General features: G+C 46.0%; 2 protein-coding genes and 1 long non-coding RNA gene across 9 annotated transcripts in view; 2 read left to right on the top strand and 1 right to left on the bottom strand.

Annotated features, from left to right (window-relative positions):
* LOC137483399 (transmembrane protein 204-like) overlaps positions 1-26,713 on the top strand; it is a 63,702-nt gene that overhangs the window by 6,480 nt on the left and 30,509 nt on the right. For 2 of the 6 annotated variants that reach the window (XM_068206413.1, XM_068206410.1), the window contains 12 exons: positions 597-685; positions 1,932-2,042; positions 2,693-2,778; positions 3,026-3,123; positions 4,041-4,157; positions 5,112-5,183; positions 5,722-5,892; positions 6,543-6,634; positions 7,458-7,557; positions 8,506-8,570; positions 9,168-9,283; positions 11,709-13,433. In XM_068206413.1, the coding sequence (XP_068062514.1) occupies positions 597-685; positions 1,932-2,042; positions 2,693-2,778; positions 3,026-3,123; positions 4,041-4,157; positions 5,112-5,183; positions 5,722-5,892; positions 6,543-6,634; positions 7,458-7,557; positions 8,506-8,570; positions 9,168-9,283; positions 11,709-11,812 (1,221 nt within the window). In that variant the 3' untranslated portion in view covers positions 11,813-13,433. Of the gene's footprint in view, positions 1-596; positions 686-1,931; positions 2,043-2,692; positions 2,779-3,025; positions 3,124-4,040; positions 4,158-5,111; positions 5,184-5,721; positions 5,893-6,542; positions 6,635-7,457; positions 7,558-8,505; positions 8,571-9,167; positions 9,284-11,708; positions 13,434-24,089; positions 24,381-26,713 lie in introns of those variants that run through there. The other 4 variants (XR_011004456.1, XM_068206411.1, XM_068206412.1 and 1 more) reach the window with 4 other exon arrangements.
* LOC137483401 (uncharacterized) lies at positions 9,290-11,471 on the top strand. The gene is made up of 2 exons (XR_011004458.1): positions 9,290-9,842; positions 9,899-11,471. It is a non-coding gene; the product is annotated as an uncharacterized lncRNA (long non-coding RNA).
* IFT140 (intraflagellar transport 140) overlaps positions 11,945-26,713 on the bottom strand; it is an 87,750-nt gene continuing 72,981 nt past the window's right edge. For both annotated transcript variants that reach the window (XM_068206403.1, XM_068206402.1), the window contains exons 19-30: positions 21,960-22,137; positions 19,593-19,783; positions 18,457-18,552; positions 17,973-18,105; positions 17,740-17,883; positions 17,218-17,346; positions 16,829-17,011; positions 15,928-16,134; positions 15,553-15,765; positions 15,307-15,473; positions 14,189-14,330; positions 11,945-13,642 (exon numbers count right to left, since the gene is read on the bottom strand). In XM_068206403.1, the coding sequence (XP_068062504.1) occupies positions 13,442-13,642; positions 14,189-14,330; positions 15,307-15,473; positions 15,553-15,765; positions 15,928-16,134; positions 16,829-17,011; positions 17,218-17,346; positions 17,740-17,883; positions 17,973-18,105; positions 18,457-18,552; positions 19,593-19,783; positions 21,960-22,137 (1,984 nt within the window). In that variant the 3' untranslated portion in view covers positions 11,945-13,441. The remainder of the gene's footprint in view (positions 13,643-14,188; positions 14,331-15,306; positions 15,474-15,552; positions 15,766-15,927; positions 16,135-16,828; positions 17,012-17,217; positions 17,347-17,739; positions 17,884-17,972; positions 18,106-18,456; positions 18,553-19,592; positions 19,784-21,959; positions 22,138-26,713) is intronic.

Genomic DNA, 26,713 nt, shown 5'->3' with positions numbered 1-26,713 from the left:
CAAAAAGAGAGAATCTATTTACAAAAAAAGAATCGTATGTAATGGTCAGGTGGTTGAGAGGTACCTCAGGAGTGCAATCTACTGGCAGAGGTTAGGATAAACTTGGTAATTCAGGTTTATCTTACTGCATGAGAGAATCAGAATCTGATTTGTGGGAGTTGAGAAGGAGCTTCAAACCTAAAGCAGTGGTGAGCATTCAGTCCCTGACATGGTGGGAAGACCTGTTCTGAGCTGGGATTTTCAAGACTGACATGGAGATATTTGCTCTGCTCTTTCCAGTAGAATTTACGTGACTTATCTGAATAAATCACATTAATTCTTTAGAAGCCTGCCACATTCTTCCTGTCACATTGCCATTTATTAGATGTTTGAAATACAGAAATAACATTCAGAAAAGTTGTCATCAGGTACTACTTTGAAATATAAGGACAAAGATTACAGCTGCCTGCTGCTGTCAGCACAGAGATTGAAACAGGATTGGTGAGAGTTCATCTGCTCATGATTTAGTCCATGTGCACTACAAGGCTGAAATGTTGAATGCTGGGCATATTTGCAGTAAGTAATAGAGTGCAGCAACTGTTATTCTGAATGTCTAGTATGAAGAGGACGATGAAACAAGAGAATTGAAGTCTCTTCTGGTGCAGACTCCATCATTCTGTGTTGTCCCCAGCCTTCCAGATGATGAGTAAGTTGTTGCTACTATTCATGATGTCTTTTTGCCCTTCTCCATGCCTTTTTCTCATTACACACCATATACAGTATTCAAGATGTTTTATGTATTCTTAAACATCATAATGCACCACCTTCTTACAGTGTGATTTAGTTACATTCATAATTCAATTGGTAGTGTGTATTAAAATTGTCTGTTGATAGCTGCATGTGGTGAAACTGTGATGTAGTAGTCTTGTGTACCCTTTGGTACAGTCAAATGGACATTTCTGTTTGCTTCTTGGAAAAACGGTATTTGTGTTGTATGCCCCCAGCCCATTCACCCATGACAAAAATCTGCTGCATCTGTCACTCTAAAGACTGGCTCTTCAGTGCTCTTAACTTCCAGAGCATCTACTGAGGCTCTTTGAAGCACTTTTTGATTAGCAGAGGAGTGAAGCACTTTATGTTATTAGCAGATGAAGCTGTCCAGCACTCCAGGGAAGTACAAAAGATTTATTGCTCCCATTTTAGGGGCATGATCAGCATAGCCAGCTGTTAGAAACTGGTTTTGAGAATCAGAGAGATGAAAGGACAATGCCAAAGTCCACCGAAATAGGTAGAGACAGAAAAAATATTCTCAATTATTGTATTCACCCTGTGCAAGACCTAGCAATTGTTAAAAATGGTTTTTTCTCATTTTGAAGAGTCACGGAATGGTTTGGGTTGAAAGAGACGTTAAAGTCCATTCCATTCCACATCCTGCCATGGGCAGGGACACCTTCTGTCAAGACCAGGTTGCTGCCAGCCCTGTCCAGCCTGGCCTTGAACAGTTGCAGGGATCCAGGGGCAGCCACAGCTTCTCTGGGCACCCTGTGCCAGGGCCTCAGCACCATCACAGGGAAGAATTTCTTCCTAATAGCCAGTCTAAACCTACTCTCAGTTCAGTTTTGTTCACAGTTTCAAATCTGGTGCAAGTCAATGTGGTTGGTTATTGGAGTATTTCCTTAGCAGTCACAGGTATTGTGCAGGGGAACACAGCAAACTAACCAGTTTAATTTTTTTTACCCATTGCTCTTCTGTTAGAAGATTCTGCTTCTTTTCTCCCCTTACTCCATTCTCCTTTCCAGTACTTTGTTCTTTTTGTCAGCCAAGCTGGGTGTGAAACTGCAGCAGGAAAAATTCCTCTGTTCTATTTAGGCAGCAAGGGTTGGTAGGGTGGGTAGTTTCATCCTTGTAAGAACTACTACTGTGTCCATTTTAAAATTTCTTGTTCCTCACAGCAGGAGTGAGAAAGCAGGTGCTGCACTGCCATTGGTACCAGAGAGTAATGAGAAATCCTATACAGCAGCCCCTGTGATGCCAGATGAGGAGTCAGATGCTGAGCTTGACAGGTATGGGCAACAAACAGGGAGGAAATGGAAAATAAATGGCAGAAGTGGGGGAAAAGGATCTGTCAGTACCTGCATTTCCTGGCAATTGTTGTGATTTCTGACCTTGTTCAGCTGAGTGGTTTGCAGCAGAGAAGGGCTTTGTGTAGGAAATTGCACTAGTCAATAAATTAGGCAAGGACTGTATTGTGTGCAACCACTGTATTTGTTCTGTTTGACTTAGATATATATTTCCTGGAAATTGTGGATGTATTTACCCATTTTGATAGTGGACCTGCTTTATTCTGTCACTATATGAAGAAATATATATATATATATATATATATATAAATAAACGTACGTATATATATATATATATATATATATATATAAATCTATAATGAAATCTCAAGAGTCAGTTTCTAGTCTCTTGGTCATCTGTATCCTGTACCTGACCAGGATATCCAGTTCCAGATCTGGTCACAGAACTGCTCTTTCCCTAGAACTCCCAAGGATCCATCTCAGGCCAGGCTTCAGCAGTGCTGCTGAGTGATTACAGGAGTGATGTGGTTATGACAGTGTATGTGCTGGTTCTTTCTCTTTGTCTGGCTGTGTGGGTAAAGCAAGAACATCTGCACCCCATAAACTAACCCCTGCCTTTAATTCTTTTACAGTGATGATGACCTCATTCCTTATGACATGTCTGAGGATAAAGAGCTAAAAATTAAGGCTCCTATGTATATCCGCGACTGTATTGAAGGTAGGAGATTTTGGGCTGAGTCTTTATCTGTTTCTTACTGAGCTTGGGAGAGTGAACTCTTGCATAGGTTTACTTTTTCTGATCTAATTTGAAGAAACTATAGAATTCTTGAGTAATTTCAGTTTAGTTCCTAATGCTGGTCATGCTGAGTGTCTGTCCCAAGTCAAATGATTGGCAGAAGGAAGTTTGGGTATATACCCAAACACAGGCATTCTGTTAATAACTTTTGTTTGTCCTTTGATTTCAGTTCTGACTGGATCAAGATCTGAAGATGTGGACAAATGGGAAGCTACAGTCAAGGCACTTGAGAGCTTGGTTCGGAGGAATCCAGCAGCAACAAGAGAGGTGAAGTAATATGATCTAGGTTACAAGAGGGCTGTATTGCCAGAGGGCCTATCCCTTTGCTGTCATGAGGAGACTAAACATGCCAGTGGAGCAGAAGGCCTGGCTCGTATGTAACTGGCTTAAAGGTACACATTCACAAGCTTTCAACTTGGAAGTAGATGGAAATAGTTGCCTTGAAGGTGAAGTGATATAGCACAGGGGAACAGAGAAGCAGCAAAAGTGCTGGCAGCACCCTGCCATCTCCAGTGCTCAAAATGAAACATCCTACAAGTAGTTCTTGCTAGTGTGAGGAAGCTCCATGCTTTGTGCTGGGCAGGAAAAACACTAAAAAAGGAGATTACAGAGCAGCCATTTTGGATTTTGATTTGAAATTCAATTTAATTGTTATTCCCCAACGAAAACGGAGGCAAAATCAAATGCACTTTCCCTAATGTTTGTACAAGCATAATGTCTTGTGGAGGGAGTAATTGGATTGTACTGGTCAAGATAAAAAGCTCAGGGGAGAGGAACCTGGGACAAGGTCACTGTGCGAAGAGTGCTTGCCACTACCTGCTGGTGAGCACCTGAAAGTGACAGAGACACCAGCTGAGAAAGAGAAGGGCTGTGGTACTGTACCCTTTAACCCATCCATTACAGTGACAATTCATTCAATGTCATGATGCTACTACTTCTCCAAAACAGTCCAAGTGAAATGTGGACAGAGAATTGACAGGTGGAGGATCTCTTCAGGGTTTTGGGAAATAAGTCTGATGGCATTTGGCTTAATGTGTTTTCTGTCCCTCCTAAGGAATGGACATGTTGCCGAAACAGAATACCTCCTTGTCTTTGTTTGACCATCAGAAGTGGTCCATAATTCCTATGAGGAAAAAACTCTAACACCATCAGGGTTTTGATTCTTCTTTTTGTACTTTGAGCAGGTTAGTGTGGAGCTGGCAAAAATATTATTGCATCTGGAGGAGAAGACCTGCACTGAAGGCTTTGTGGAGCTCTGTCAAAGAGCTCAAGTAGCTGTTTTAACCACAGACCCAATACCTGTGAGTTCCTCCCACTATCTTCCTTTTTCCAGTTGAAGCACAGGCAAAAATTGAAGCAGCTGAAGTCTCTTTCTCATTTGATAGAGGGAGCTGTCTGTGTGGTAGAACAGGTAGTTCAGGTCTAACAACATTTATGGTCCTGAAGAATCTGCAAGGAATGTCTGAACCAGTGAGAAAAAGAACACCCTGTCAAACAGAGGAACTGTTTGGAGGCTCTTGGTTTGAGTGTACCTGACAAGGCAGATCAGATAAGGACTGTTGTTCTGAAGGGTTTCACATAAAGGGAAGCTGAGGCACAAAGGGCTTATACAGAGAAAGACCTGACTGGTGACTGTAATCAGGGAATCGCAGAGTAGTTTGGGTGGGAAAGGATCTTTAAAGCTCATGTCATTCCAACCCCCTGCCATTGGCAGGGACACCTTCCTCTGTCCCAGGTTGCCCCAAGTCCCATTCAGCCTGGCCTTGAACAGTTGCAGGGATCCAGGGGCAGCCACAGCTTCTCTGGGCACCCTGTGCCAGGGCCTCAGCACCATCACAGGGAAGAATTCCTTCCTAATATCCAATCTGGATCTATTCTCTGCTAGTTTAACATCTTTATCCTTCATGCTAGCCAGGTCCCAGTAAAAAGCCACCGTCCATCTTCCCTATAATGTTCTTTAAGTACTGAAAGGCCACAGTGAGGTCTCCTAGCTGCTGTGGTGGTTGTTTGGGTACCTCTGCGTAGGAGGGAGAGAAGAATGATGCAGTCTCATCTGTCATTTAGATTTTTTAGGAGAATCTAGAAGTGGAAGTGTCTGAATTTCCCATTTACACTGTGTGTTTCTTCCTTTCTCTCGGAGGCTTGCTGTTACCTAACAGGAAGCAGAACCCGTGAAATTAAATGCTTTTAGAGTTAAGGGGAAGGCTGTTTGTAGCATGGGTCTGTGTTCATTGTACCCTGATTTTTCTGTACAGGTTGCAAAGTACTTGACCTCCCAGTTCTACTCTCTGAACTACAGTCTCCGTCAGCGCATGGACATCCTTGATGTGAGTGCTCTCACTTCCCACTTTCTTTCTGTCTGTTGCACCAGTGCTGAGGTGTAATGGGATTGATTACCTTTTATTCCTCATGGGAGAAGGCAGAGGCATCGGAATCTCTTATATTACTATTTGTGTCTGGCATTCCCCTCTTGTTCCTAACCCTGCTACACTCCATCACACAGAGATCCCTCCCCGCAGAATGCAGAGCATGTGTTGAGCATTTGCCTGGGAAAAGCCACTGTTTACTCTCACATCATCAGTCTATTTTATCTTCCCTTTCTGAAGGACAGTGATCTGTCTGTGACTCCTTCCACACTTGTGTCTCAAGGAGGAGCCACCACTCTGTTTCAGGGCTAAGTGACCTAGTGCTTAGTCAGTACCTCAGAGCCAGGTGGCTGTTGGAGGTCAATTTTCTGCTGTTCTTCACTCTAAATCTGTTGTGCCTTTCTGCCTTGTTGCTCCTGTCAGTTTGGATGCAGGTAACACTTTTGTTGTTCCCTAGGAGTTACCCATTTTTAATGGAACCTCTCGCTCTTTTATCTAGGTATTGGTTTTGGCAGCTCAGGAACTGTCCTGTCCCAAATTTCATGGGAAGAACAAGCATTCTGGTGTCCAAAAGCCTTCTATCCAGCTCCTTCCAGGAAGTGACAGCTCTAAGGGCTGGAGAAGAATTGTTGATGAGAGGATCAAAAGCAAGACTCGGAGATTTGATACGGTGAGGCCAGAGGCAAACTAATGTAAAATCCACCAGAAATAGGGACACTTGGAGTTACTGTAAGCTCTGTCTGGAAAGAGTAAAATACCTGTGTGGAAGTGGATCCAATCCAAAAAAGTTTGGACTTCCCCTGTCTAGCAGGGAGAGGAAGATAAACCTGAAATTCCTTACTTGGCTTTGAGGGATAATTGTTGTTCTGTGATTGTTCTGAGCTTGTGTGGCCACTGCAAGGAGCTGTGACTTCACCTCACAATCCCCAGGCCTCCATCAGACTAGCTGCCTCTGGAGTACACTGTCTCAGCCTTCCTATTTTCCAGGGAGATAAACTGATGCCAGTTTCCTAGTTTCCAGAATTCCCCTGTGGTTCAGCCTGGAGAGTTTGCCTTCCAAAACTCCTATATTCCTTGCGTGTTCTTGTTCCTTATATCTAACTGAGCAGTACTGAGGCATATTGTACTGAAATGTTTAGATATGAAGAAGATCCGAAGTGGGAAGTGAGCAATCCAGTCGGGAAACTGGTAGCCATAGGTGTGCAAACAGTAGTTGACAGTGGGCTGGCTGCAAGGAATCTGTAGTCTTGACAGTGTCCAGTGAAGTGGAAGAGCTGGATGCTGTTTCTTGTGCCTAGACTTCATTTTTCTCTTGGACAGGGTCAGTCTCGTGTGGAACTGGCTTCCCACCCAAACGAGTTCAATTCTGTTGCTGGGTATTTCTTTTTCCCATTGATTCAGCACTTTGACAGGTGAGTGTGAACACCTTAGGATGTGGGATGTGGACATGGCAACTGCCAGAGGGAACCTTTCTGCTTGTCCTGCTTGCCTCAAAGCAGCAGGCTACACCCCAGGAGCTGTGCAGGAGCCCAGTGACACCACACTGATACTTGGGTCCTTCATAAAGCTTGGGGAGGAGAGGGTTGTGGTCTCTTTGACTTAACATTTGAAGTCTTGTGGGACAGGAGTATGCAGGACCCTGCAGAAGTGAAGATCCATCAGCAGGTACAGAGACAAGTAATTCTGGCAGCACCACACCAGCTGTCTTGGCTGAGCCTCTGCTGTGGGAGGTTCACACAAACCACAGAGCTCAGACTCCAATCTTGAACCAAAGTTATCTCTGTCTCTGGTTTGGCCTATCACCTGCACTGGTCTTTGAGGTCACAGTATAGGACAGAGGACACAGTTTATTGTCAGTCCCTTAAGTCTTTGCAAACCTAAGGAAGGCTGAATAATCAGTTTAATCAGTTTCAAGATTATTGTAATACCAGTTGTAATGGTGTGGCAGTAGGGGCAGGTTTTGCCTATAGGTCTCTGCAGGTAAAGCTTGTTGGTAGAATGTGTGATACCTGCTGTTCGAGTAGAGGATATTGCTCTGCGAGATACTGGTCTGGGAGAAAAGATGGGAGCAAACAGCTCTGATCTTTATTAACCTGGTAGTGTCTGTATAATGACTGTTGTTGTAGGGATTCAGGCTTTTGGGAACAATTCCCCCTGCATAACCCTCCTGACTGTTCCAAAGAGGCACTGATCAGCCTTCTCACTGCTACACAACTCTATGTCTTGTACTTGCAGGCCTTTAACAACATTTGATCTTCTGGGAGAAGATCACTTAGTCCTTGGAAGACTGGTCCACACTTTAGCAGTCCTGATGTACTTGGCTGTCAACACTGTGGTAAGGAAGGGCAGAGGGCAGGGGTGACTTCCAGCCTGGGAACTTGAGATGCCTTCTGGATTAGCCATGTGCTCCAGGGCCTGCTGCACTGAGACTGGCAGCAAGTTGGAGTTGTGGCTGAGAAGTTGTGAATGGGCTGGTTGGAAAAGAGACATGGGATTCAAGCCACCTCTGCACTATCCTGCACCATCATTTGCTTCTTGTCAACTTCTTGGGGGAATTGGACACATTATTTCACTTCACTGCCAAAGTTTTTACATCTGTAAACCAGATTCAGTTGTACCTAATCTTAACAAAACCTTTGTTCATGCATTTGGACAACACTTCCAGGCTCATGATGGGATTGTTGGGGTGTCCTGTGCAGGGCAGGAGTTGGATTCGTGACCCTTGTGTGTTCCTTCCAGCTCAGGACATGCTGTGATTCGATGAGCAGTATGTCTTGAGGCCCAGCTCTACAGGGCAGTATGGATGATGTTCAGTGGTGCTGTCACTGTCACGGTGCATTTCGGGGCGGGGGGGACCCGGGGGTGTCCCCGGGGGGCCCCCTAAGCTGTGAGTTTGCTGGTGGCAGCAGGCAGGCAAGGAGACTCCACACGGCTTCTGAGGGTGCTCATTAGATGAGGGTTTATTGGGGGTCCTACCTCCAGAAGGCAGCATGGTTTCTGAAGTGGGAAGGGGGAGTGAGGGGGAAAGGAGAGGGGGAGAGAGGGGCTGAGAGAGCACCCGCCAGGAGAGCCGGGGAAGAGAAAGTGCACCCCGTCCCCCCGGCACACTGAACAGGGAGATTCAAAGTGGGTGCGGAACAGATCGGGCCAGTGGGATTACAGACACAGGATACTGCAGGGGAGGAGCACAGGCTTGGAATAAACCGTACATTTTCAAGGGGTGAGACAGAGCATACCATTTAACTAAAATATAACACCACACTGTCACAATCCTCTCTTGCAGGCAGCGACAGCAATGGGAAAGGCACTGCTGGAATTTGTTTGGGCACTGCGTTTCCACACAGACTCGTGAGTTACTGTAGTTGTATGCTCTCATGTTTAAAGATCAGCTGTGAGCCAGCCTCCAGTCATGGTTTGTCTTTGTCCAAGAGGAGCATCTGGCTCAGAGTGTTAGTGACTTAATTCATTTACTTTGTGCTCTCCTCCAGCTGTGTGTTCTTATGACTGTGTTTAATGCCAGCCCAACATATGAACTTTGCTGGTGTCTTCCAGTGTGGCAGTACAGCCATTACCTATAGAAAGGTTGACTAATTTCCTGACTACCTGTCCATGTGGTAGTTTCATCTGTGTTTACTTGGGGAGCTTAGAAAACTTTAGATACAATTCCAGCATTTAGTCTTGGAAAGCAATTAAGACATGTAGCCAAAAGTCTGTAAACATCCAATTTCTGTTTTGCTCTCAGATGTGTCCAGGACTCTGAATTGTGCTAGACTCCTGTGCACAGCATGACAGGGGCTCTGTATGTGGGACACACTGCAAGATTACACCACTAAGTAGCAGGAATATGGCAAAAGTTGTCATGCCATTTGAAACTGGAGAGCCCCTGAGGTGAGGAAATCAATGCAGAGCATAAACCTGCATTACCAGTTCAGTCCTTGTCCACAGGTACGTGCGCCAGGGCCTTTTGTCCTGTATCTCCTCCCTGCTCCTCAGTGTCCCTACGGAACAGATTCTGGCAGACATGACAGAAGAGCTGTTGGAGACTCAGTCCTGGCTGGGAGGTAAGACCTGGTGGGGTACAGCAGTGCTTTTCTGGTTAGTGGCGTGGTCTTTGTGCAGCATTTCTTTAATTGTGATGGCAGCAGTGATGTCCTGGCATTGTGTACCAGAGATCTGCATGATCAGCAAGTAGAGCACCACGTGTGCTGTAGGGATGCAGCACTGGGGTACCTGAGGCATAAGCCAAGAACTGGGCATGGCATTACGAGCTGTGACTGTGTGCAACAGGCCACCCAGAAAAATCCCCAAAGATAGTCTGTGCCCCCTCTCTCCACCTGAGCAGCCAACCACCCACCTCATGAAGCTGCAGGAAGTGTTGTCATGTTGCCTGTTACACCCAGGCAGTGACTTTGGCCAGCAGGAACACACAAAGCTTGCACAGCCTGTTTACACCGTGTGCTCAAGAGGGCGGCGTTGTTAGAGCTAAAAACAGGAGGAGGAGGGGCATGGCTTAGTCTCTAGTTTCCTATTGTCGATGGAAAGAAAAAGCTACAAAAGACAGCAAATTACTTTAAATGCTGTACCCAGCACACCTTACATCAACACAAGCTGTGTCTGTGGGTTCTGGCAGGCTGGAGCTGCACAGATCAGTGCTCAGGTACTGCAGTGAGCTGGAGGGAAAAGAGCAACTAATGTTGAAGCCTTCACTGTGCTGTGAGGGTGATTCTTGTGATTCCCTGGTCTGGTTTCCTTCACTCACTGTCAGTGAGTCGCTTCCCACAGAGAGAAAGCAGGAAGAAAAACTGACCCAGCTGGCCTCTGATCCTGGCAGGTTGGGGTGCTCTGTGCCCTTTGAACGGAAGAGAGCTGCCATGTGGGGCTGAAGACTTCACTTTTCCCATGACACTATGTGCTCTCAGGAATCTGCTTGTCTCCTCATTTAACACTGCTGTTACCAAGTGAAGCCTTTCAGGAATGTATTTCCAGCATGAGACTTTGCGTAATCTGTTTTCAGTGAGTTATTTTGGGGAGGAGGAAGATGATGACCAAGATAGAAGCATCTTCTCATGCTTCTCATGTAGGTAGTGATGAACAGTGGGATAGGAAATGTTATACATGAAGTGCTTAATAGAAATCCACAGACCTCTTTCAGTGTGTTGTTCCATCTGGACCACTGCAAACTGCTGTAGTGTGTCCTATGACTGACTGTTGGCCCTTCAACCTGTTGGCTGCAGCCCTGGCACTGTCTGCTTACTGGATGCTTTGGGACATACCAGTTACGGAGAGAGGCAAGAATCCACTTTGGAACTTGTCCATCTTTACCCTTAGTTGCCATGCTGGACTTGCTGTTGAGCAGCCTGATCCTTCCCGGGGGAGAGAGGGAATACCTAAATGCTTCTAGGAAATGGTCCCTTTGATTCCTCAGCAGCTGCCTTTGAGGGAATTCCCCACCCCTTGCAAGTGCTCTGCAGCTATGTCATGAGTAAGTGAGGTTTATGTCAGGACCAACCGGACACTCTGGTGCCTTGTGCCTCCCATGCAGTGCCAACAGTGCCAGGTCCGTGCTCGTGGAACAGAAACAGCACTAACAGCATTCTGAGCTTTTGAGCTTGTTCCAATCTGCCTTGTAACCTTCCTTTTTGTCTTCTGCAGAGGGAGTTTGGAAGCACCAGGGTGCAGCTCTCCCTAGATTATAAATAGCTGTGCTCCAGTGACATGAGTCATGTGTTTGGGCTGACAGTGCCGGGCTCCCAACACACTACTCGTGCGTACAGGATATCCTCACACAGGCTCCCTGCTCTTCCAGGCTCCCCTGCTCAGACATCCTGCATGCATCCTGGTTGTTACTTTGCAAGCCCATTAAGGGCCCCTGGAATAACAGCTGCTGGGAACAGCCTCATGCTGCCCTTAGGTGCTGTGGGAAGTGTGGAACACTTTTATCAGAAGATTGGTCTCTCAGAGTGGAGAATATGCTGAACCTTGGGGCCTGTCTCCTTTCCCCATTGGCATCATGACCCAAATTCAGGAAGGAGCACTGACTATTTTAGATTGCAAGAATGGCAGAGTGGAGACTTGAGACTTTGGAGAAAGTGGATTTCTAGCTGCAGACTTCATTCACGCTTGTAGTTCAGCTGTACAAAGCTTTTGTGTAGCTCAAGGTGACAAATACAAATTCTGGCATGAAGATTATCCCATGGGATCCAAGGTCAGACAGTTTCTACACTGTTTCAGACTAACTGACTGTTTCTCCTACAAGACTGGAGCACTACCCCATGTGGCAGTCAGGGCTTGGCTGATGCTGCTTTACACGATCAAGTTTGTGCATCTCTGCCTTCTGGCCTAATGCAGTACCTGCAAGTCCCGATGTCCAGCCCAGCTGTAGGTGCAAATGCTGTTGTCTAGTTCTGTGATTGTCAGTAAAACAGTGAGCAGTGTTGCAGGCACTTTTTCCCATTCTCCAATTAACAGTGGCTGCTTCTTTTGCAGATGTGATGGAGAAAGACCCTGATGGGGACTGCAGAAGGCTGGCCCTGCAAAACTTGCTGCTAATGGAGAACCTGAAAAATAAACTTGAAGCTGTTCCTTCTTAGCTGAAGGGTAACAGAAATGACCTTTACCTTGTGCTCTTGCCAGCTGGACGTATTTGGGCACTGCTGGGGCCTCTTTAGCAGTCACCTGGCTGGAGGAGAGGAAGAAGGGGGAAGGGTGCTGAGCTGTAAGCCAGCGAGCCTGACTTGACATCTGGACTTTGTAGTGGAGGCCAATTGAGTGAGCTCTGGGTATCCGGTACAGCGTGTACAGATGCAGGAAGGTAGGCGAGCGCTGCCATCCTCCCGCGCCCCCAGCCCCCACCCCAGCTATTTATAGCCTTGGCAGGTCTGAGCACTCAGCTAAAAATACAGGGAAGATCTCACAGAGCCTTCTTGTCAGAAAAACAGGAGGGCTGGGGAGGGCCACTTGCCACTATGACCTGCCCCTTACGAAGGCTCCCACGTCCCTGAGAAGCTGGAGTTTGGGGAACCAGCTGTTGGTCTGCTGCTGGAGGGGGTGGAAGGAATGGCACGGCTGATGGGATGCAAGCACTGGATAGCTGCACTGAAGTGCTGAAAGTGTGCCAGACTTCAACAGCCTGAGCAAGAGCTAGGCTGTGGTTAGGAAGGAATAAGACAGGGAATTATTTTTGTATAATCTTAGTACAGAAGTAAGTTTCTACTAAAGAATAAATAATGTTCAGATTTTGACCTTAAAATCTCCCCAAACCTTCTTCCCTGAAAGCAATTTAGAAACTTCGTGTTCACCCCAAGTTTTGAAGCAAGTCACAAAACATGAAAAAGAAAAATCATTCTAAGTGTAAGGGCTAGTTGGTAAGAAATGTGAGTGACCTGGTAGCTACTCCTTGGCAGAGAGGTGAGCAGAACCTTGGTTCTTACGTTGAGCTTCACTTCTCTCAGTCCTGCTTGTGCCAGGGAAGAAATTGACCTCCAAAAATCTGACTAGTACAGAGTGGCTTGATGTAACTGCAAGAGAAGGAGCTTCAAAGTAAGAAAGAAACTCCACTCGCTCCGAGTGACCCGTCTTGAGCAGGGATTGGACTGGGGGCATCCAGGATCCCTTCCAACCCAGGCATTCTGTGACTCTGAGTTTTACCCCAGATGTCTGTAAGGAGTTGCTCTACCCCACATGACCCTCTGATGTATTTAAACACAGAAGCTTTTTTTGGGGAAACTCTGCCTTCAGCCTGCAGGAGTGGGTAGTTTGACTTTTAACCAAGCTCCTACCCAAATGGGATGGGGATTGTTTTCAGAATGTCTCATTTCTAAGGAATCACAGATCTGCAACTTAGCAGATCACAGTTGTACTTGAAAGGCAACTCACAGTTTCCACCTCAGTTATTAATCTCTTCTGTACTGAGAAAAAAGTGAAGTTACAATATGCAGTTCTTACTGGTTTTTTCTGCCTCAAATTTATTAAAATACTAAAATCAGCTTTCTAACAGGATGTACATGTGAACTACTGTATGCTGTGCTTGAGAGAACATATTAACCCTAACACATTAACTCTAATACTGTTGCTTGTACAGTCAAGCAGGAAAAATACATTTCTTGGTAATAACCAAAAAGCTGTGTGGGAACAGCACGTGACTGATCTGGGCCCCCTAATGAGGATGGAAGAAATGAGCTGATAATAAAGTCAGCTTTGCATTTGGTAAATGCTCATTGTCAGGGGTCTTCTAGTTCATCAGCCACTTCTTCCTCCTCCCTGTTGTCCATGCTGCCATGGCCAGAGTGTGCTGGGGCCAGGGCTCGGCTCATGGGAACACCAGCTCCTCGGTGCACGGCCTCCATGGTCTGTGGGGACACATAGTAGCTCAGGTTCAAGGCTGGAATTCTTTTCTGCATCTCTTCCAGGTAGCGATAAGCCTAAAGGAATGCAGAGATCATTGTCAGAGGGAGCACTGCCACAAGGGGCCCCAGTAAACCATTTCTTTTACTTTACACATTAGAAGTGAAGTTCATCAGCACAGCTGGAGGAACTCGCACTTGGACCCTCATGTTTCATTGGAGCAGCAGGCACTGGACCTGTTCAGGGGGTGTGTGGCACATCTGCCCTGAAGGAGCAATTCACTCTTTCCTCAAATGACTGCCATTTTACAGTTTTCTTCTCTGGCCAGGTAGCAAACAGTGTGGTGGCATTGCTGAGGCACACACCCTGACATACCCCTCTGTTCTCATTGAATTCTTGGGAATGGTTAAGAATCTACCACCATTTACGCTCTGTGTCCTGTGAGATTTCCTCTTCTCTTCTCCCAAAGAATGAAAAATAGAGGTTCCTGAGCTGTGCCTCACCCTGCTGCACATGTAGACTCCTACCATGGAGTATCTTCCTGTGTGTGAGCCACGTTCCACCAAGCTGCACAGGTGGACAATATGGTTTCTGTAGATTAGAAGAATTTAGACTTCACTTACTGTATGGAATTCCTCCACTTGTGCATAATGCTGAACCAAAAATCCCAGGACATCGCCATGCCGGATGGCTTTATCAAAGTCCTGTTCAGCCAGGAGCAGTTCACATTGCCTGACTGCTTCTTCAGTGTCTTCAGGGTAAACTCTAGGAAAGGGGAAAAGGGAAGTGTCACAGCCCAGGGAGAGCATTCAGCTTATCCAGCCAAAGACAGGGAAGAGCTTTTATTGCATTAAGTTTCATGACAGTAGCCCAGACAAAACCCAGAAACCACCTTGTCCTGGGGCTGATTGGCCTGTGTGGGCAGCAAGGGAGGTGGAGATTTTGCCCCGTCCTGCTCAGATGAGACCCCCCACCTGCAGAGTTCCCTCCAGCCCTGGGGTACCAGCACAGGCAGGATATGGAGCAAGTCCAGAGGAGGCCATGAAGGTGTTCCAAGGGCTGGAGCCCCTCTGGACCCAGGCTGGGAGAGCTGGGCGTGTTCATCTGGAGAGAAGGCTCCAGGGAGACCTTAGAGCCTCTTCCAGGGCCTAAAGGGGCTCCAGGAGAGCTGGAGAGGGACTTGGGACAAGGACCTTGAGGGACAGGACAAGGGAGAATGGCTTCCCCCTGCCAGAGGGCAGGGATGGATGGGATATTGGGAAGGAATCATTCCCTGGGAGGGTGGGGATGCCCTGGCACAGGGTGCCCAGAGAAGCTGTGGCTGCCCCATCCCTGGAAGTGTTCAAGGCCAGGTTGGAAGTGGCTTAGAATAACATGGGGTAGTGGAAGGTGTCCCTGCCTACGGCAGGCTTTTGGAACAAGATGGGCTTTAAAGTCCCTTCCCCAACCAAACCAGTCAGTGATTCTGTGATTTTATGATAATCACCTTTCTGGCTACACCTCCCTTGGTCCATATCCTTCTCTTTCAGGTTACCTTTCTATCTATAATGCAACATTTTAAATGCACTTTTAAAATTACATTATGGTCTCCCTGCTGAAAAAATGTATCGGCAGCTTTTTTTTTTTTTTTTTTTTTTTTTCAGAAAGCTGCAAATTATTTATTAAACTTTAGGTGCTGTTACAACTTCTATTCTAGTATGATATTTCTGTCAGTTTCTGTGCTATCCATGCTGCAGCTCACCTCTGAGCATGTATGAACCGTTTAATCAGACTAATCCTGCTCTGCAGGTGACCAAGTTTGCTTTCCTGTTCCACAGGGCTTCTGGCCTTTGCTTTGGAAAGGCACTTGTATGCTTCTGTCAGTGCTCTGTGGGCTTTTTCATAGTTCTGATACTCATCAATTTCTACCTGCAAGAGGAGAAAGGAGATAGTCTTGCTCCAGAGCCAATAAACCAAACACCTTCAGCAGTCAGAGAAAGGGCAGTACCTGAGCACATGCATCATAGAAACCTGCCAGTAGGTCAAGGGCCCCTCCTTTGGTGTAGAAGCTGATGATATTTGCAATAATCTTGGCATCCTTACGCCAATCCAGTGACTGCAGGTAGTTGGCTGCCATAATATAAATTTCTCTCTGTCTGGAAACTCCCGCAAAGAAGATAATTTTCTCAGTATCTCCAGATTTCAGCAATGCCCTCATAGCCTGGCAAGGGAAAGAGTGGCACAGAGGGAGAGAGGGAAAATATTGTGAATGCAAAAATGCAATCAAGATGGCTCAGAAGTTTCACCTGGGTAGCTACCGTAGGAAGTCTGCTTCAAGGTTTATTTTTCAAAACACCCTTGTTTTGAGGCTATCCAGGCTGACCTTTAACTTGTTTCCTGCTTGTGTGTATTTCTTGGTGGCAATGTGGTAGTTGCCTTGTCTCATGCAGCAGTCGGCAATTTGCTCCAGCAGCTCCCTCCGGGACTCCTCAGAGACATCCTGGGACTCCTTGGAGACTGTCATCTTCTCGGCCAGCTCCTCGGTGATGGTCAGGTTCTGTTCCAGGCAGAGCCGCAGAGCGTCGTGGTACTGATGGGAGCAAGAGAGCAATGAGATGTTGCAAGCACTACCGTGATAACTCGTGTTTGCTTGTGGTGTAACCTACAGAAATCAGCTAGAAACACAGGTAGCTGAGGATGCTCTGTCTGGAAAACTGGGCTGTAGACATGTGTCTCAACATCAGCCCCTGTTCAGGCACACACTTAGCATTTGTTTGCTAAGAAGAGCATGTTTGTTCTTCCATGTCAACATTGCTCTCACACAAGTGTGCCACTAAAGATTCAGCCATTTTGACTCTGAACATGAGATTTTCAGAGACATACAAGTCAGGTTTGTTAGGCATGATCAATAGTAACATTTTCAGCAAATACAAATAAATTAAAAGATTTTGCTAAGTATTTTGGTACTTCCCATATTGGAACAATTTCTGAGTAGGCTATACATAAGTTTGTAGTCCAGAAAAGGGCTATGGTACCCTTGCAAAGTGTAGAAGAAAGCCAGCCATAGGAGTTTGTTAAAGAGGAGTGAGCACAGACTGGTCTGGTACCCAGCATTTTGGCAAGGCTGAGCTGCCAGTGCCTCTGAATCGCTGGCTTAGGAGGAATCTTGGAACTTTACAAGTGTCTCTTGTATCTGTTTATCTGCACAGATGAATGGCTGTGTGCAGGTACACAGCTGTTGTGCTCCTCTACCTGTGCAGAGGGGACCAGAGGGCTCAGCTCACCTTCTTGGCTGTGAGCAGCAGCTCCATTGCCTTCTCATACTGAGCATGTTCAATGAAGAACCCGGAGCAGCGGGCAAGCAGAGCTGGGTCAGATTTCTCATCTAGGTCCTCAGCAATAAGCTGTAGGGCCCCGAACTGCTGCGTGGCGAAGGCCAGCTCCAGGGCTTTGGAGAAGTGTCCTGCCTGCAAAATTAGGAATGAGGCTTCAAAGACTAGAATGAGCACTACAGAGCCAGTTCACAGGGCACCCTGGCTTAATAAAGCATTACTCACCGTGAAAAAAATACTAATAAGCAGGACATAGTAAGCACCACAGCTGATTTAACATTCCTCTGCTGCAGGAACTGCTTCAGTGTAAAGTTTATGAGTTTTTACTAAAAAACATTTACCTTGTGGTATAACATAACAGCTCTGTCCATTTGATCCCCCTTTTCCTCATAATAGCAGGCTGCCTCTATCATGTCTTCTGGTGAGCTCAGGAGAGCCAGGTTCATCAGCTGATCATTTAAATTATTCGCCTGTTCAAAAGCAAAAGGTTTGGCTCTGGGTGTGCACACAAAAATTTCATAATTCCAGCTTCTGGCAAGCCTGTGTCTTTATGCTGTCCCATAGTATTAAACTCTCACCCCCTTCTGTGTAAAACCTCTACAACCCAAGTGATTTTCAGCTTCGATTATGATTATTTCTTTCAGGGAGTTTCTGATGAGCTGTTTAAGAAAATACATTTCCAAACCACCAAGGTTTTATTGATCCACCTTTGGTAGAAGAGGTCAGCAGAAACCAGGAGCAGCTTCATCATGGGCTGTTCAAGAGCAGGCAGTCTCTTATGGGACAGAACAGGCACAAACACCTTATTCTGCCAAAGGGCAGAACCCCGTGCTGGTGTGGGCACACTGTGCCTCTCCGCGTACCTTGCACAAGCGGATGGCGTTGTTGAATGCCTGGGCCCGGCTGTAGAAGTGCACGGCCTGCTTGATGTCCTCCTGACTCTCATACTGGCGTGCCAGGTGATAGGAGGCTGCCCCATTCCCCGTTTCATTTGCTATTTCAGCAGCCTGCAGAGAGAATTGTACAGCTTTACTTCATGTCCATGCTCCTCCCAGGAACGAGAACTCTGGAAGCAGGTGGAAGCAGGCTGCCTTACCTTCTCAATGTTGCCTTGAAAGCAGTGAACACGGACTAGGGAAAAATAATCCTGAGCCAGTGCATAGTATTTTAATGCAGACTCCATGTCTGACTGGCTCTCCAAATACTGTGCCCACCACTTCCACAGGCTCCTGGAAAAGCAACAATATTAACTGCAGCGATGAGAACTGACAGATGCTGGTTTTCACTCCGAGAGAGCTTGAACTAAAGACTGAACACACTTCTTAGTGTGTTCATGGTTTACCCCACCCCAAGTGTGACACTCCCAAGATCTGCACTATACAGGAAGTCAGCCTGGATAACCAATGTGGCAGTTCTTATGCAAGTACAGCATAAACCTGAAAAGCTGTTGGAGGGTCGTAGTGGATAAGGCAGGGGTTGAATAAGATTGAGAAGATTCACACTCTGTCATCCTCGCATTCACCACAAATTGTATGTCAGACCTGACAGCCCCATGTAGAAGGAACAAGCATAACACTGACTTGTCTTTCCTCTTGTTGATGTAGTTCTCCAGGGCTTGTAAGTCTTCAGAGAGCATTCGAGGTACCTCAAACCTGTGTGTATCTGACTTTTCATAGCTGTAGAGAAGAAGAACATATTAGATGTGAAATGACAGCCTCCTTATTAGGTCTCTAGTGTAAAACATCTATTTAATCTTGTTTGCCAGCCATCAATGGACAACACTGGCAACAACTGCTTCAGCTGTATAGGTAAGTTCACTGTAAGACCAGTTGCAGTCCACCAGCATCGTCAAAAATTAAAGTTCAGTGGTACTGCCAAGCACTTGGAATGAGGGAGGTGTGATCTTCATAGCACACGAAATACTTTAAAATGGCAGTGATGGCCCAAAGTAGTAGTCCAGAAAGTTCCCCAAGCATCATGCACACCTGGCTGGGCAGGTCACAAATGGCCCAAGCTCCACATTGTACCACCCACTGCAACATCAGCCCTGCCACTGCTGAGAGGTCACTGCCCTTCCCCAGCACCCACGTCTCCTAACCCCACTGCCCACCATGGCCATCAGTGGGTCTGCCTGAGCACAGCAGAGTTCTGCTTTGATTCTGAACAGAATTGACCTTATTGGATGGTGATGGTGATGGTGATGGTGATGATGATAATGGGAACTTTCATATTGGAAAACTCTTATAAAAACAAGATCTCAAACAAGAAATACAAGACATCAAAAAATACCCTCCCCTAACTTCTCATTGGCAGTCACAGGAGAGGACCAGCCACCAGAAGCAACCAAATCAAACTAAATTCTGCTCCAGTAGTTGTGTCTGGGACTCTCGGGAAAAGCAAATAATTGTTTTTTTCATGGAAAAGGAAGGAAAAGATGGCAGTGGTCTTCCAGAGACAAGCACAGGACTGGATATGAGTGGGGTTTAACTACTGGCCCAGACAGACTCTTGACTTTTTAAGACACTACACATTATTTGCACGGGAGGGTTGCTGGGAGGTTTCACTGGGAATGCTTTCACTCTGTGAAATAGAAGGCACCAGAAACAGGAAAAGACTTTAATTAATTTTTACTGGCCATCATCAAACATACTCCTTCACCTATCTTCACAGGAGAAAGAGGCTCCCAGTCCCCCAGCTACACCCAGCTGGTGCTTACTGGGTGAGTGCCAGGCTCTGCTGCCCGGTTGCCTCCAGGTGCTTCGCGTAGTTGTAGTGGGTGGTGCGCAAGTGGACCCGGTCATGAGCCTCGGCCGTTTCGATGGCTTTCTGCCACTGGTTGGAGGCCTGGTAGAACTTGTTCAGGAGGTCATACCGTTTGCAATCCTTGTACAGCCGCTCTGCGTCCTCCTGGGAGAGGAACACCCAAAATCTCCGTCAGCCCCGACCACGCTGCGTGTCAGTCACACCAGGCACTCCTTGCAGCAGTTTATTAGTGCAGGGCATTGCAATGCAATTAAAGCAACAATCATTCAGTCAGAGGGTTTAACCAGCTAAATATATGTGGCCTGGGATAGCATGTTATTGGGAAACAGGATGGGTATATAAAAATAAGGAAAGCACTCAGATCCTGACATTTATTGTACAGGATTGCCTGGGAGGGAGGGGAGTGACACAAGCAAGTCATCAATGATCAAATGCTGTCATCAGGAGTGTGAATTGCCAAAAATGGAGACATGCTTAGGTGGGGGTACAGCTACCAATCATGCTGCCCACCCAGGGGTGAGGCTTAAGAGAAGATCCTGGCACTCAGGCTTTGAGAATTAAGGTTTTGCAAGACAGGGAACCCCTGTGGCCTCCCAGTAGATCTCAGAGGTCGCAATGCTGTTTGTGGACAAATGAGCTCCATTCCTGGGAATAAATGTTAATAATTCATTGCAGAATTAGAACAGGAGGGTTTTGCCGGTGCTGACGCAAGGGCGAACAGATTTGGAACTATTATTTTTATTCTCTAAGAGGTTCTGACTCCTGTGGAAGGAGCACTTTCCTGCTCCACCCAACTGCTGTCCAGCTGAACACTATATTTAGTAAATTGAGATTATCTGTCCAAGACAGAAAAATGCTTTCTGTCTCTTATTGTTTCAAATTTTAAAAAGCACAGAAATTGGAAAAGGAAGATGCCTGCCCTAAAATTCTGTACAAGATGGAAAAAAGCAGTAGAACTGCATTTGTTTTGCTGTAGTTCCCTCTCCAAACAGATCTAAATATCCAAGAGAAGAATCAGTGACACTTTTCAGCCTCATAGTTTTCTCTGCCAGGAAGCCTTTACAAACATTTAGTTTGAATTTTCCTTTTTTCCTTACCTTTAACTCAGAATAGTCGCTCTGTCTCTTTTTCTTTCTCATACTCATCAATTAACTATAGATTGCTAACTACCTTTTCAAGCCAAATTCTAGTTATTTGGCCATTTTCAGAGATTTCCTTTTCTGTGAAATCTTTCCAAGAGCTGAGAAATTTGCACTGATTTTCTCTGAACCTTTTCCAGTTCATCAACTTTTTTTTCTGTAATGAGATACTAAAAGGCTGGAGCTCATCATTCCAGCTGTAGCTGCCCTGAATACACACACAGGAGTTACCAAATCCAGGCCCCGGGATTTGGCATCTCCTCAAACATGGCCCCAAACTGATTTTTGCTGTCATAGCACCTTGCTAATTTTTATCTAATTCAGTATTTCCTATGGACTGTGGGTTATTTCATAAATTCTTTTCTAGTTTTTCCCTCTGACGGACTGTATGCCTGGATCTCTTACAGTTCCCAAACTAAAAATTTCTGGCTTTCTTATGGATCATTGCCAAAGGTATTAAATCAGTGGAATACTAATTCCCCTCTAACTAGCACCAGTCAATTTTCAATCCGTATGACAATGCTGGTCTCAATTCCAACTTAGATCTCACTTCTATTGGCAATCAAGGGGAATGAAGACAGACATGAGACACAAGGTCCACCTTGGGGTGTATTTGCTGCCAGGTTGGGCTCCAGGGAACAGCCAGATTTTGTCTTCTGGCTGAGCTAGATCCAGCCAAGTTCCTGCTCACACAGTGGGAGAAGTCAGGATAGAAATCTGGGTGACTAGGCATCCCTGAGACAGCACAGGCAATGAATGTGACTGAACAGAGCTCCCCAGCCCTGCAGGAAAAGTCTATTTTCTAAACTCCTTCAACAACCTCAGGTCAGCCCTTGCTCTGTCACAGTACACAGCTCTAGCCTTTCACTCTAGAAACAAATAATTTCAAAATGGAAGTTGTGTTCCATATCAGAACTTAAATATTAGAGCTCCATATCAGAGCTTAAAACATGTTTGTTGAAACATTTTAACTATAATAAAATACAGCCTTTTTTAAATCCAGTGAAACCTAGAATGATTAAGCTTGGAAGATGCTTATGCCCCAAGAAAGCACATTTTTGTTAAATGTTTCACACATAAAAGAGTCCTTCAAAGATGTTTCCTTTAGTCAGCAGTTTCTTTCAGTGAGTAATTTTTCAGAGTCTGATATAAACCCTTCACAGCTTGGCTGTGGGATTTACCAGCATGCCCAGCTGGATGGCCAGCACAGCCACCCTGGCCTTCTGCTCTGGCTCTTGCTCAGCCTCCCGCAGTGCCTTGGCTCCTCTTGCATGACCCATGTGCCCCAGGCAAATTTTGGCAACATCGAGCCTCTGAGTCTTCACACACATGCGAGCCATGTTCTCCCAGACAGCCTCACTGCAGGAAACAGGAAAGAAAAGGAGAGCTGTTATTGTGTCACCTGGAAGGCAAATGAGGTGTGAGGAGGGAGAGTGTGAAAGGGGAAACCATCAGTACGTTGGGAATGGGGTGACTAACAGAGACTCCAGCAGCTGTGTGAAGATTGAAGAGGAACAGAAGCAGGCTCACCCACAAAGGTCAGTTCTTGAGCTGAATTATGCTAACCTTAAGGAAATATTGTGGACTTTGATTTACACCAATGTCTAAACAACAACAGTTACACCTTTACTCTGGAGACAGGCTGAGAGAACTGGGGATGCTCAGCCTGGAGAAGAGAAGGCTCTTAAGAGCACCTTCCAGTGCCTAAAGGAGCCCCAGGAGAGCTGGAGAGGGAGTTGGGATGAGGGCCTGGAGGGACAGGACAAGGGGCAATGGCTTTAAATTGCAAAAGGGGAGATTCAGATTGGAAGAAATTTTTCCCTATGAGGTTGGTGAGGCCCTGGCACAGGTTGCCCAGAGCAGCTGTGGCCCCATCCCTGGAAGTGTCCAAGGCCAGGTTGGACAGGACTTGGAACAACCTGGGAATAGTGGGCATCGCTGCCCAAAGCAGGGGTGGGTAGGACTAGATGGTCTTTAAGGTCCCTTCCAACCCAAACCAGTCCATGATTCTATGTTTGCATCTATATAAACATTTATCATGCGCCCATCCTGCTGTAGCTGCAACCTATAGACAGTCACAACTCCCACTCTGATGTTCAGAAATCAAAATTAAAATTATGAAAAAAGTCTTAACCTCACACTGGAAATCCCCTGTTGCAGTCTGGAGTAGTTTAAATATGAACAACTATTGGGAGCCCAATTGTACTCAGTAATGTGTAGAAAAATTACCAAACAACCACATTCTAATTTAAAACTTGCATAAAATGGGCAAAAAGAAAAGCTTTGTGATGCTCAGAACAAGAACTCAGGACTCAGGGATATGAGCTTGGAGTTAACACTGCAAAGTCCCCTGACCAGGCGAAGCAGGATGGGCTGAGGACCATGCTCCTGGCTGGAATGGCTGGCAGAATTGCTTAGCAGGAGGAGCACAACAGAACTGACCATCACAGACTGGGACAAGCAAATACTTCCAGAGATTTTATTCATATTTGAGACTCTTCAAAATTTCATGCAGTATGTTTGACCAATAAAAAACATGAGCATTCAAAATAAGATTTTTTCAATGTCACCCTCAGCAGAGGTACAGTCTGTGCAGTTCTCAGGCACCAACACAGCACAAAGTAAAGATCTAAATTTTAATAGCAGGGAAAAAAGAAGAAAATAATAGAATATAATGACACTTTATGATCTGCCACCAAATTCCCTTCCAGTTTTCTTAGGATTAAAATGTTTTTGTTTCCAGTGGCTGTGGGAAAGCCCTACACACACAGGAGAAAGTGACTAACTGGGAAGCAGCGGAACAGGTGAAACACAACATGCTCTTCAACACATACACTAAGAAAAGGCACAGGAAAAATTGTTTGCAAAACTTCCTTAAGAATTAGAGCATCTTTTACTTGCAGTGCAACTCATATAAAGGTTGCAGGTATTAATCAACATAAGTAGTACAGACTTCACTGAGACAATGGTACAGAGAAAATAAAAAAGGAACAGAAGTGATTAATCAGGGACAAATTTCAGAAAGATCAGAAGTGTTTCTGGTTTAGAAAAGCAAAAATGCGTATCTGAGTGCTGCCTTTCTTACAGCTGAGTGGTATTCAAACACAGCCTCCTCATGCCCTTCTCCCAAGCTGTGTCCAAGCTCCCCAGCTGAGGAGCCAAAAGGAACATTGAAATAAAGTGTGGTAATTTCAGACCTAGAAGGGCCTGACAGAAACCATCACCACTTAATACAAAAACGCTGCCTTGTGTCAGCAGATGTAACCTTCCTAATTTTGGAAAAGTTGGAACAGTTTTCTCTTTTATTCCAGATACTATCTGTATCTGGAATTGGGAAAAGTTCGAAAAACACCTTTAAAGAACATTGACATGATCAACATGATGTTAGTTATGTTCACCTGGCTTTGACCAACACAGCCAGTTGAGTTCTGTCCTTAGGAAAAGCTGCTGAAGGCTGTGCCTGGGCACAGCTGTGCTGCACAGCACTTAAGGAGGAGTACATTTTCCAAGCTCTACAGTGTGCCAGAAGAAGCTGCCAACAGCCAGTTGGCTTGGGGTGAAGGAACGCACGTCTGTGCTGGGCTTTGTCAAGCTCACTAACAGTGAGTTTCTGAAAGGAAATCAAAGTCTTCCTTTTTCAGAGCTCTGACAGCTCTCAACTCCCTCCATGCAGGAAGATGAGAGTTCATGGGCTCGAACAGGCGAGCGGATGAGATTCTTATTTAGACTACAGGGAGTGGAAACTTTTGAGAGGAAACAGACTACACAGTGTATTTTAAAGTACAAAGTTAAAAGATAACGGCGTGCAGAAAGTCATAGCAGGATTTGCTCATCATCTCTCAGCTGTTTTATACTTTCCTGGATGGCAACAACTCCTGCCAATGTCAAAATTCAGCAGGAGCTGCTGCCCATAGGACTCCTCTTTGGGAGCTCTGCCCCCACACACCTGCCTGTGGGCCACGCAGGCACCCAGGTACCTCTACCCTGAGGAGCTGGGGTTCTGCCATCCCACCTCTTTCTTCTTCACTCCAAACCATTTGCAAAATGAACCTGAGAGTCTTGAGCCACGGGTATGCTGCAGGCAGCAACAAACGCAGAGGGAGAAACATCTGCAGCTGATGTGCTCTGCAGTTGGTTTTATTCTGGCAAGCATTGCCTTGTCCCACCCCGGCTGGGCAGGGGGTGAGCACACCAGGCTCAAACTGCACCAAAGACACTGAATTTGGGAGTGTTCACAGCAGAGCACAGCTTGCATGGACTCGCCCAGCACAGAGACCACAGCAAGAGATTAGAGGGACAGCAAAGAAAGGTGTCCCTGCTCATGGCAGAGAGATGGTCCTTAAAGTCCTTTCCAAACTAAACCATTCCATGATTCTGAGAGACACGATAAGAGCAGCTCACCAGCACAAGAACCCATGGCAGGTGAGACCACTGACTCCATCTGACCATCCCTTCTCCTGCTTCCGCCCTGCAGAAACACCTGAAGGAGTGTTTTACCTAAGGAACCCAGCCTTGCTCTGCCCCGAGCAGTTCCCATACCCCACTCGGTTTGGTTAGCAGCTGTACAGGGCAGAGCAACAGCCATGGTCCCCATGGGACTGCAGCAGACACTGGTTCTTTCCAGCAGATACATCCTTCACAAGAGAGTCTGATAAGGTACATGGAGAGGAAAGGATAGGAAAGGGGAGGGAATCCTGGCAGCACCCACAATCCACTTCCATTTCTCTCTGCATTTCACAAAGACCAACCTCAGCCACGAGATGTGCAACCTCCCTGGCAGGCACACACCTCCAGCACCAGGGCAAGTTTTGCTGCCCCTCAGAAATGTGGGCAGATGGATGCGGGTCTGGTGAAGGAACAAAAAACAGGAGGTGCAGAACAGGTTCACTTAAATCCCAAGGAAAACCACAGTTAATCTCCCAACAGCTGCCAGTGTAGTAAGCAAGCTGAATCTCTCCATGCATCCCTAAAAGGCAGCAGCTCTACTTTCCAGGCCTGGCCCTGTTGTCCATATAAAAAACGCCAAGTAATATTTTTCCCTGCCCCCAACTGTGACTCCAAGAATTTCCTGTTCTTCCTCTCCTCCTCCTTTCACCCCCCCTGGAAAGCCTCTCACATCTGTACTTCATCAGCCGAAGCTGGACACTTAATGAAGGCCAGGCACAGCAGCAGTGGGAGCAGAGCCATGGAAAGGCATCCCAAGCAGCCTGGGAGCCCCAAGCCCCCCACCAGGCACAGGGATACACTGCTGCACCCTGTGCTCCCAGGCTCCAGGCCACACCCACAGTACCAGGGATTTGGGAAGCAAATGTTGATGCCTCTTAAGAGTGGACACCAATCTTACCACATATTTGATGAAAGTTTCCTTGCTTTGTATCTGACCTTTCACATCTGTTTTTCTCTGGAACTGTGTTTACAGCATCCACAGTCCTCACAAACCCTTCTGTTCCCATGTGTTTTTCATTGCCTATTTAGCAATAAAGTTTAAAGAAAAAATACAATATTATTTAGAAGTGCTGGACATTTATATGTCTGAAGCATCTCACTGAAAAACCTTTTCTCCCTCTATTTAATTGGCTATATTTGGAAAATGAAGATTGACCAGGATTAAAAAAACATCTCTCTTCAATTTGGGCCCCACTTTGTTGAACTGGACCCTATAATATACAGGTAATATATAACAAATTAATATCGCATCCTATAATGTTATATTATAGATAATCACAGAACCACAGAATAGTTTGGGTAAGAAGGGACATTAAAAACCATCTTATTCCAAACCCCTGCCATGGGCAGGGACATCTTCCACTAGGCTGGAAAACACTAAGGACTTGAGAAAATGAGGTTTTAGCTGATGTAGCTAAATTAGGTTTGATGCTTTTAAAATAAAATACATATGATCCCAGTTATATCTTTCCGTGGGGCTAAAAGACAA

This window comes from Anomalospiza imberbis, chromosome 16, assembly GCF_031753505.1.
Source record: "Anomalospiza imberbis isolate Cuckoo-Finch-1a 21T00152 chromosome 16, ASM3175350v1, whole genome shotgun sequence".
NCBI lineage: Eukaryota > Metazoa > Chordata > Aves > Passeriformes > Viduidae > Anomalospiza > Anomalospiza imberbis.
This window is presented reverse-complemented; position numbering and strand designations above follow the sequence as displayed.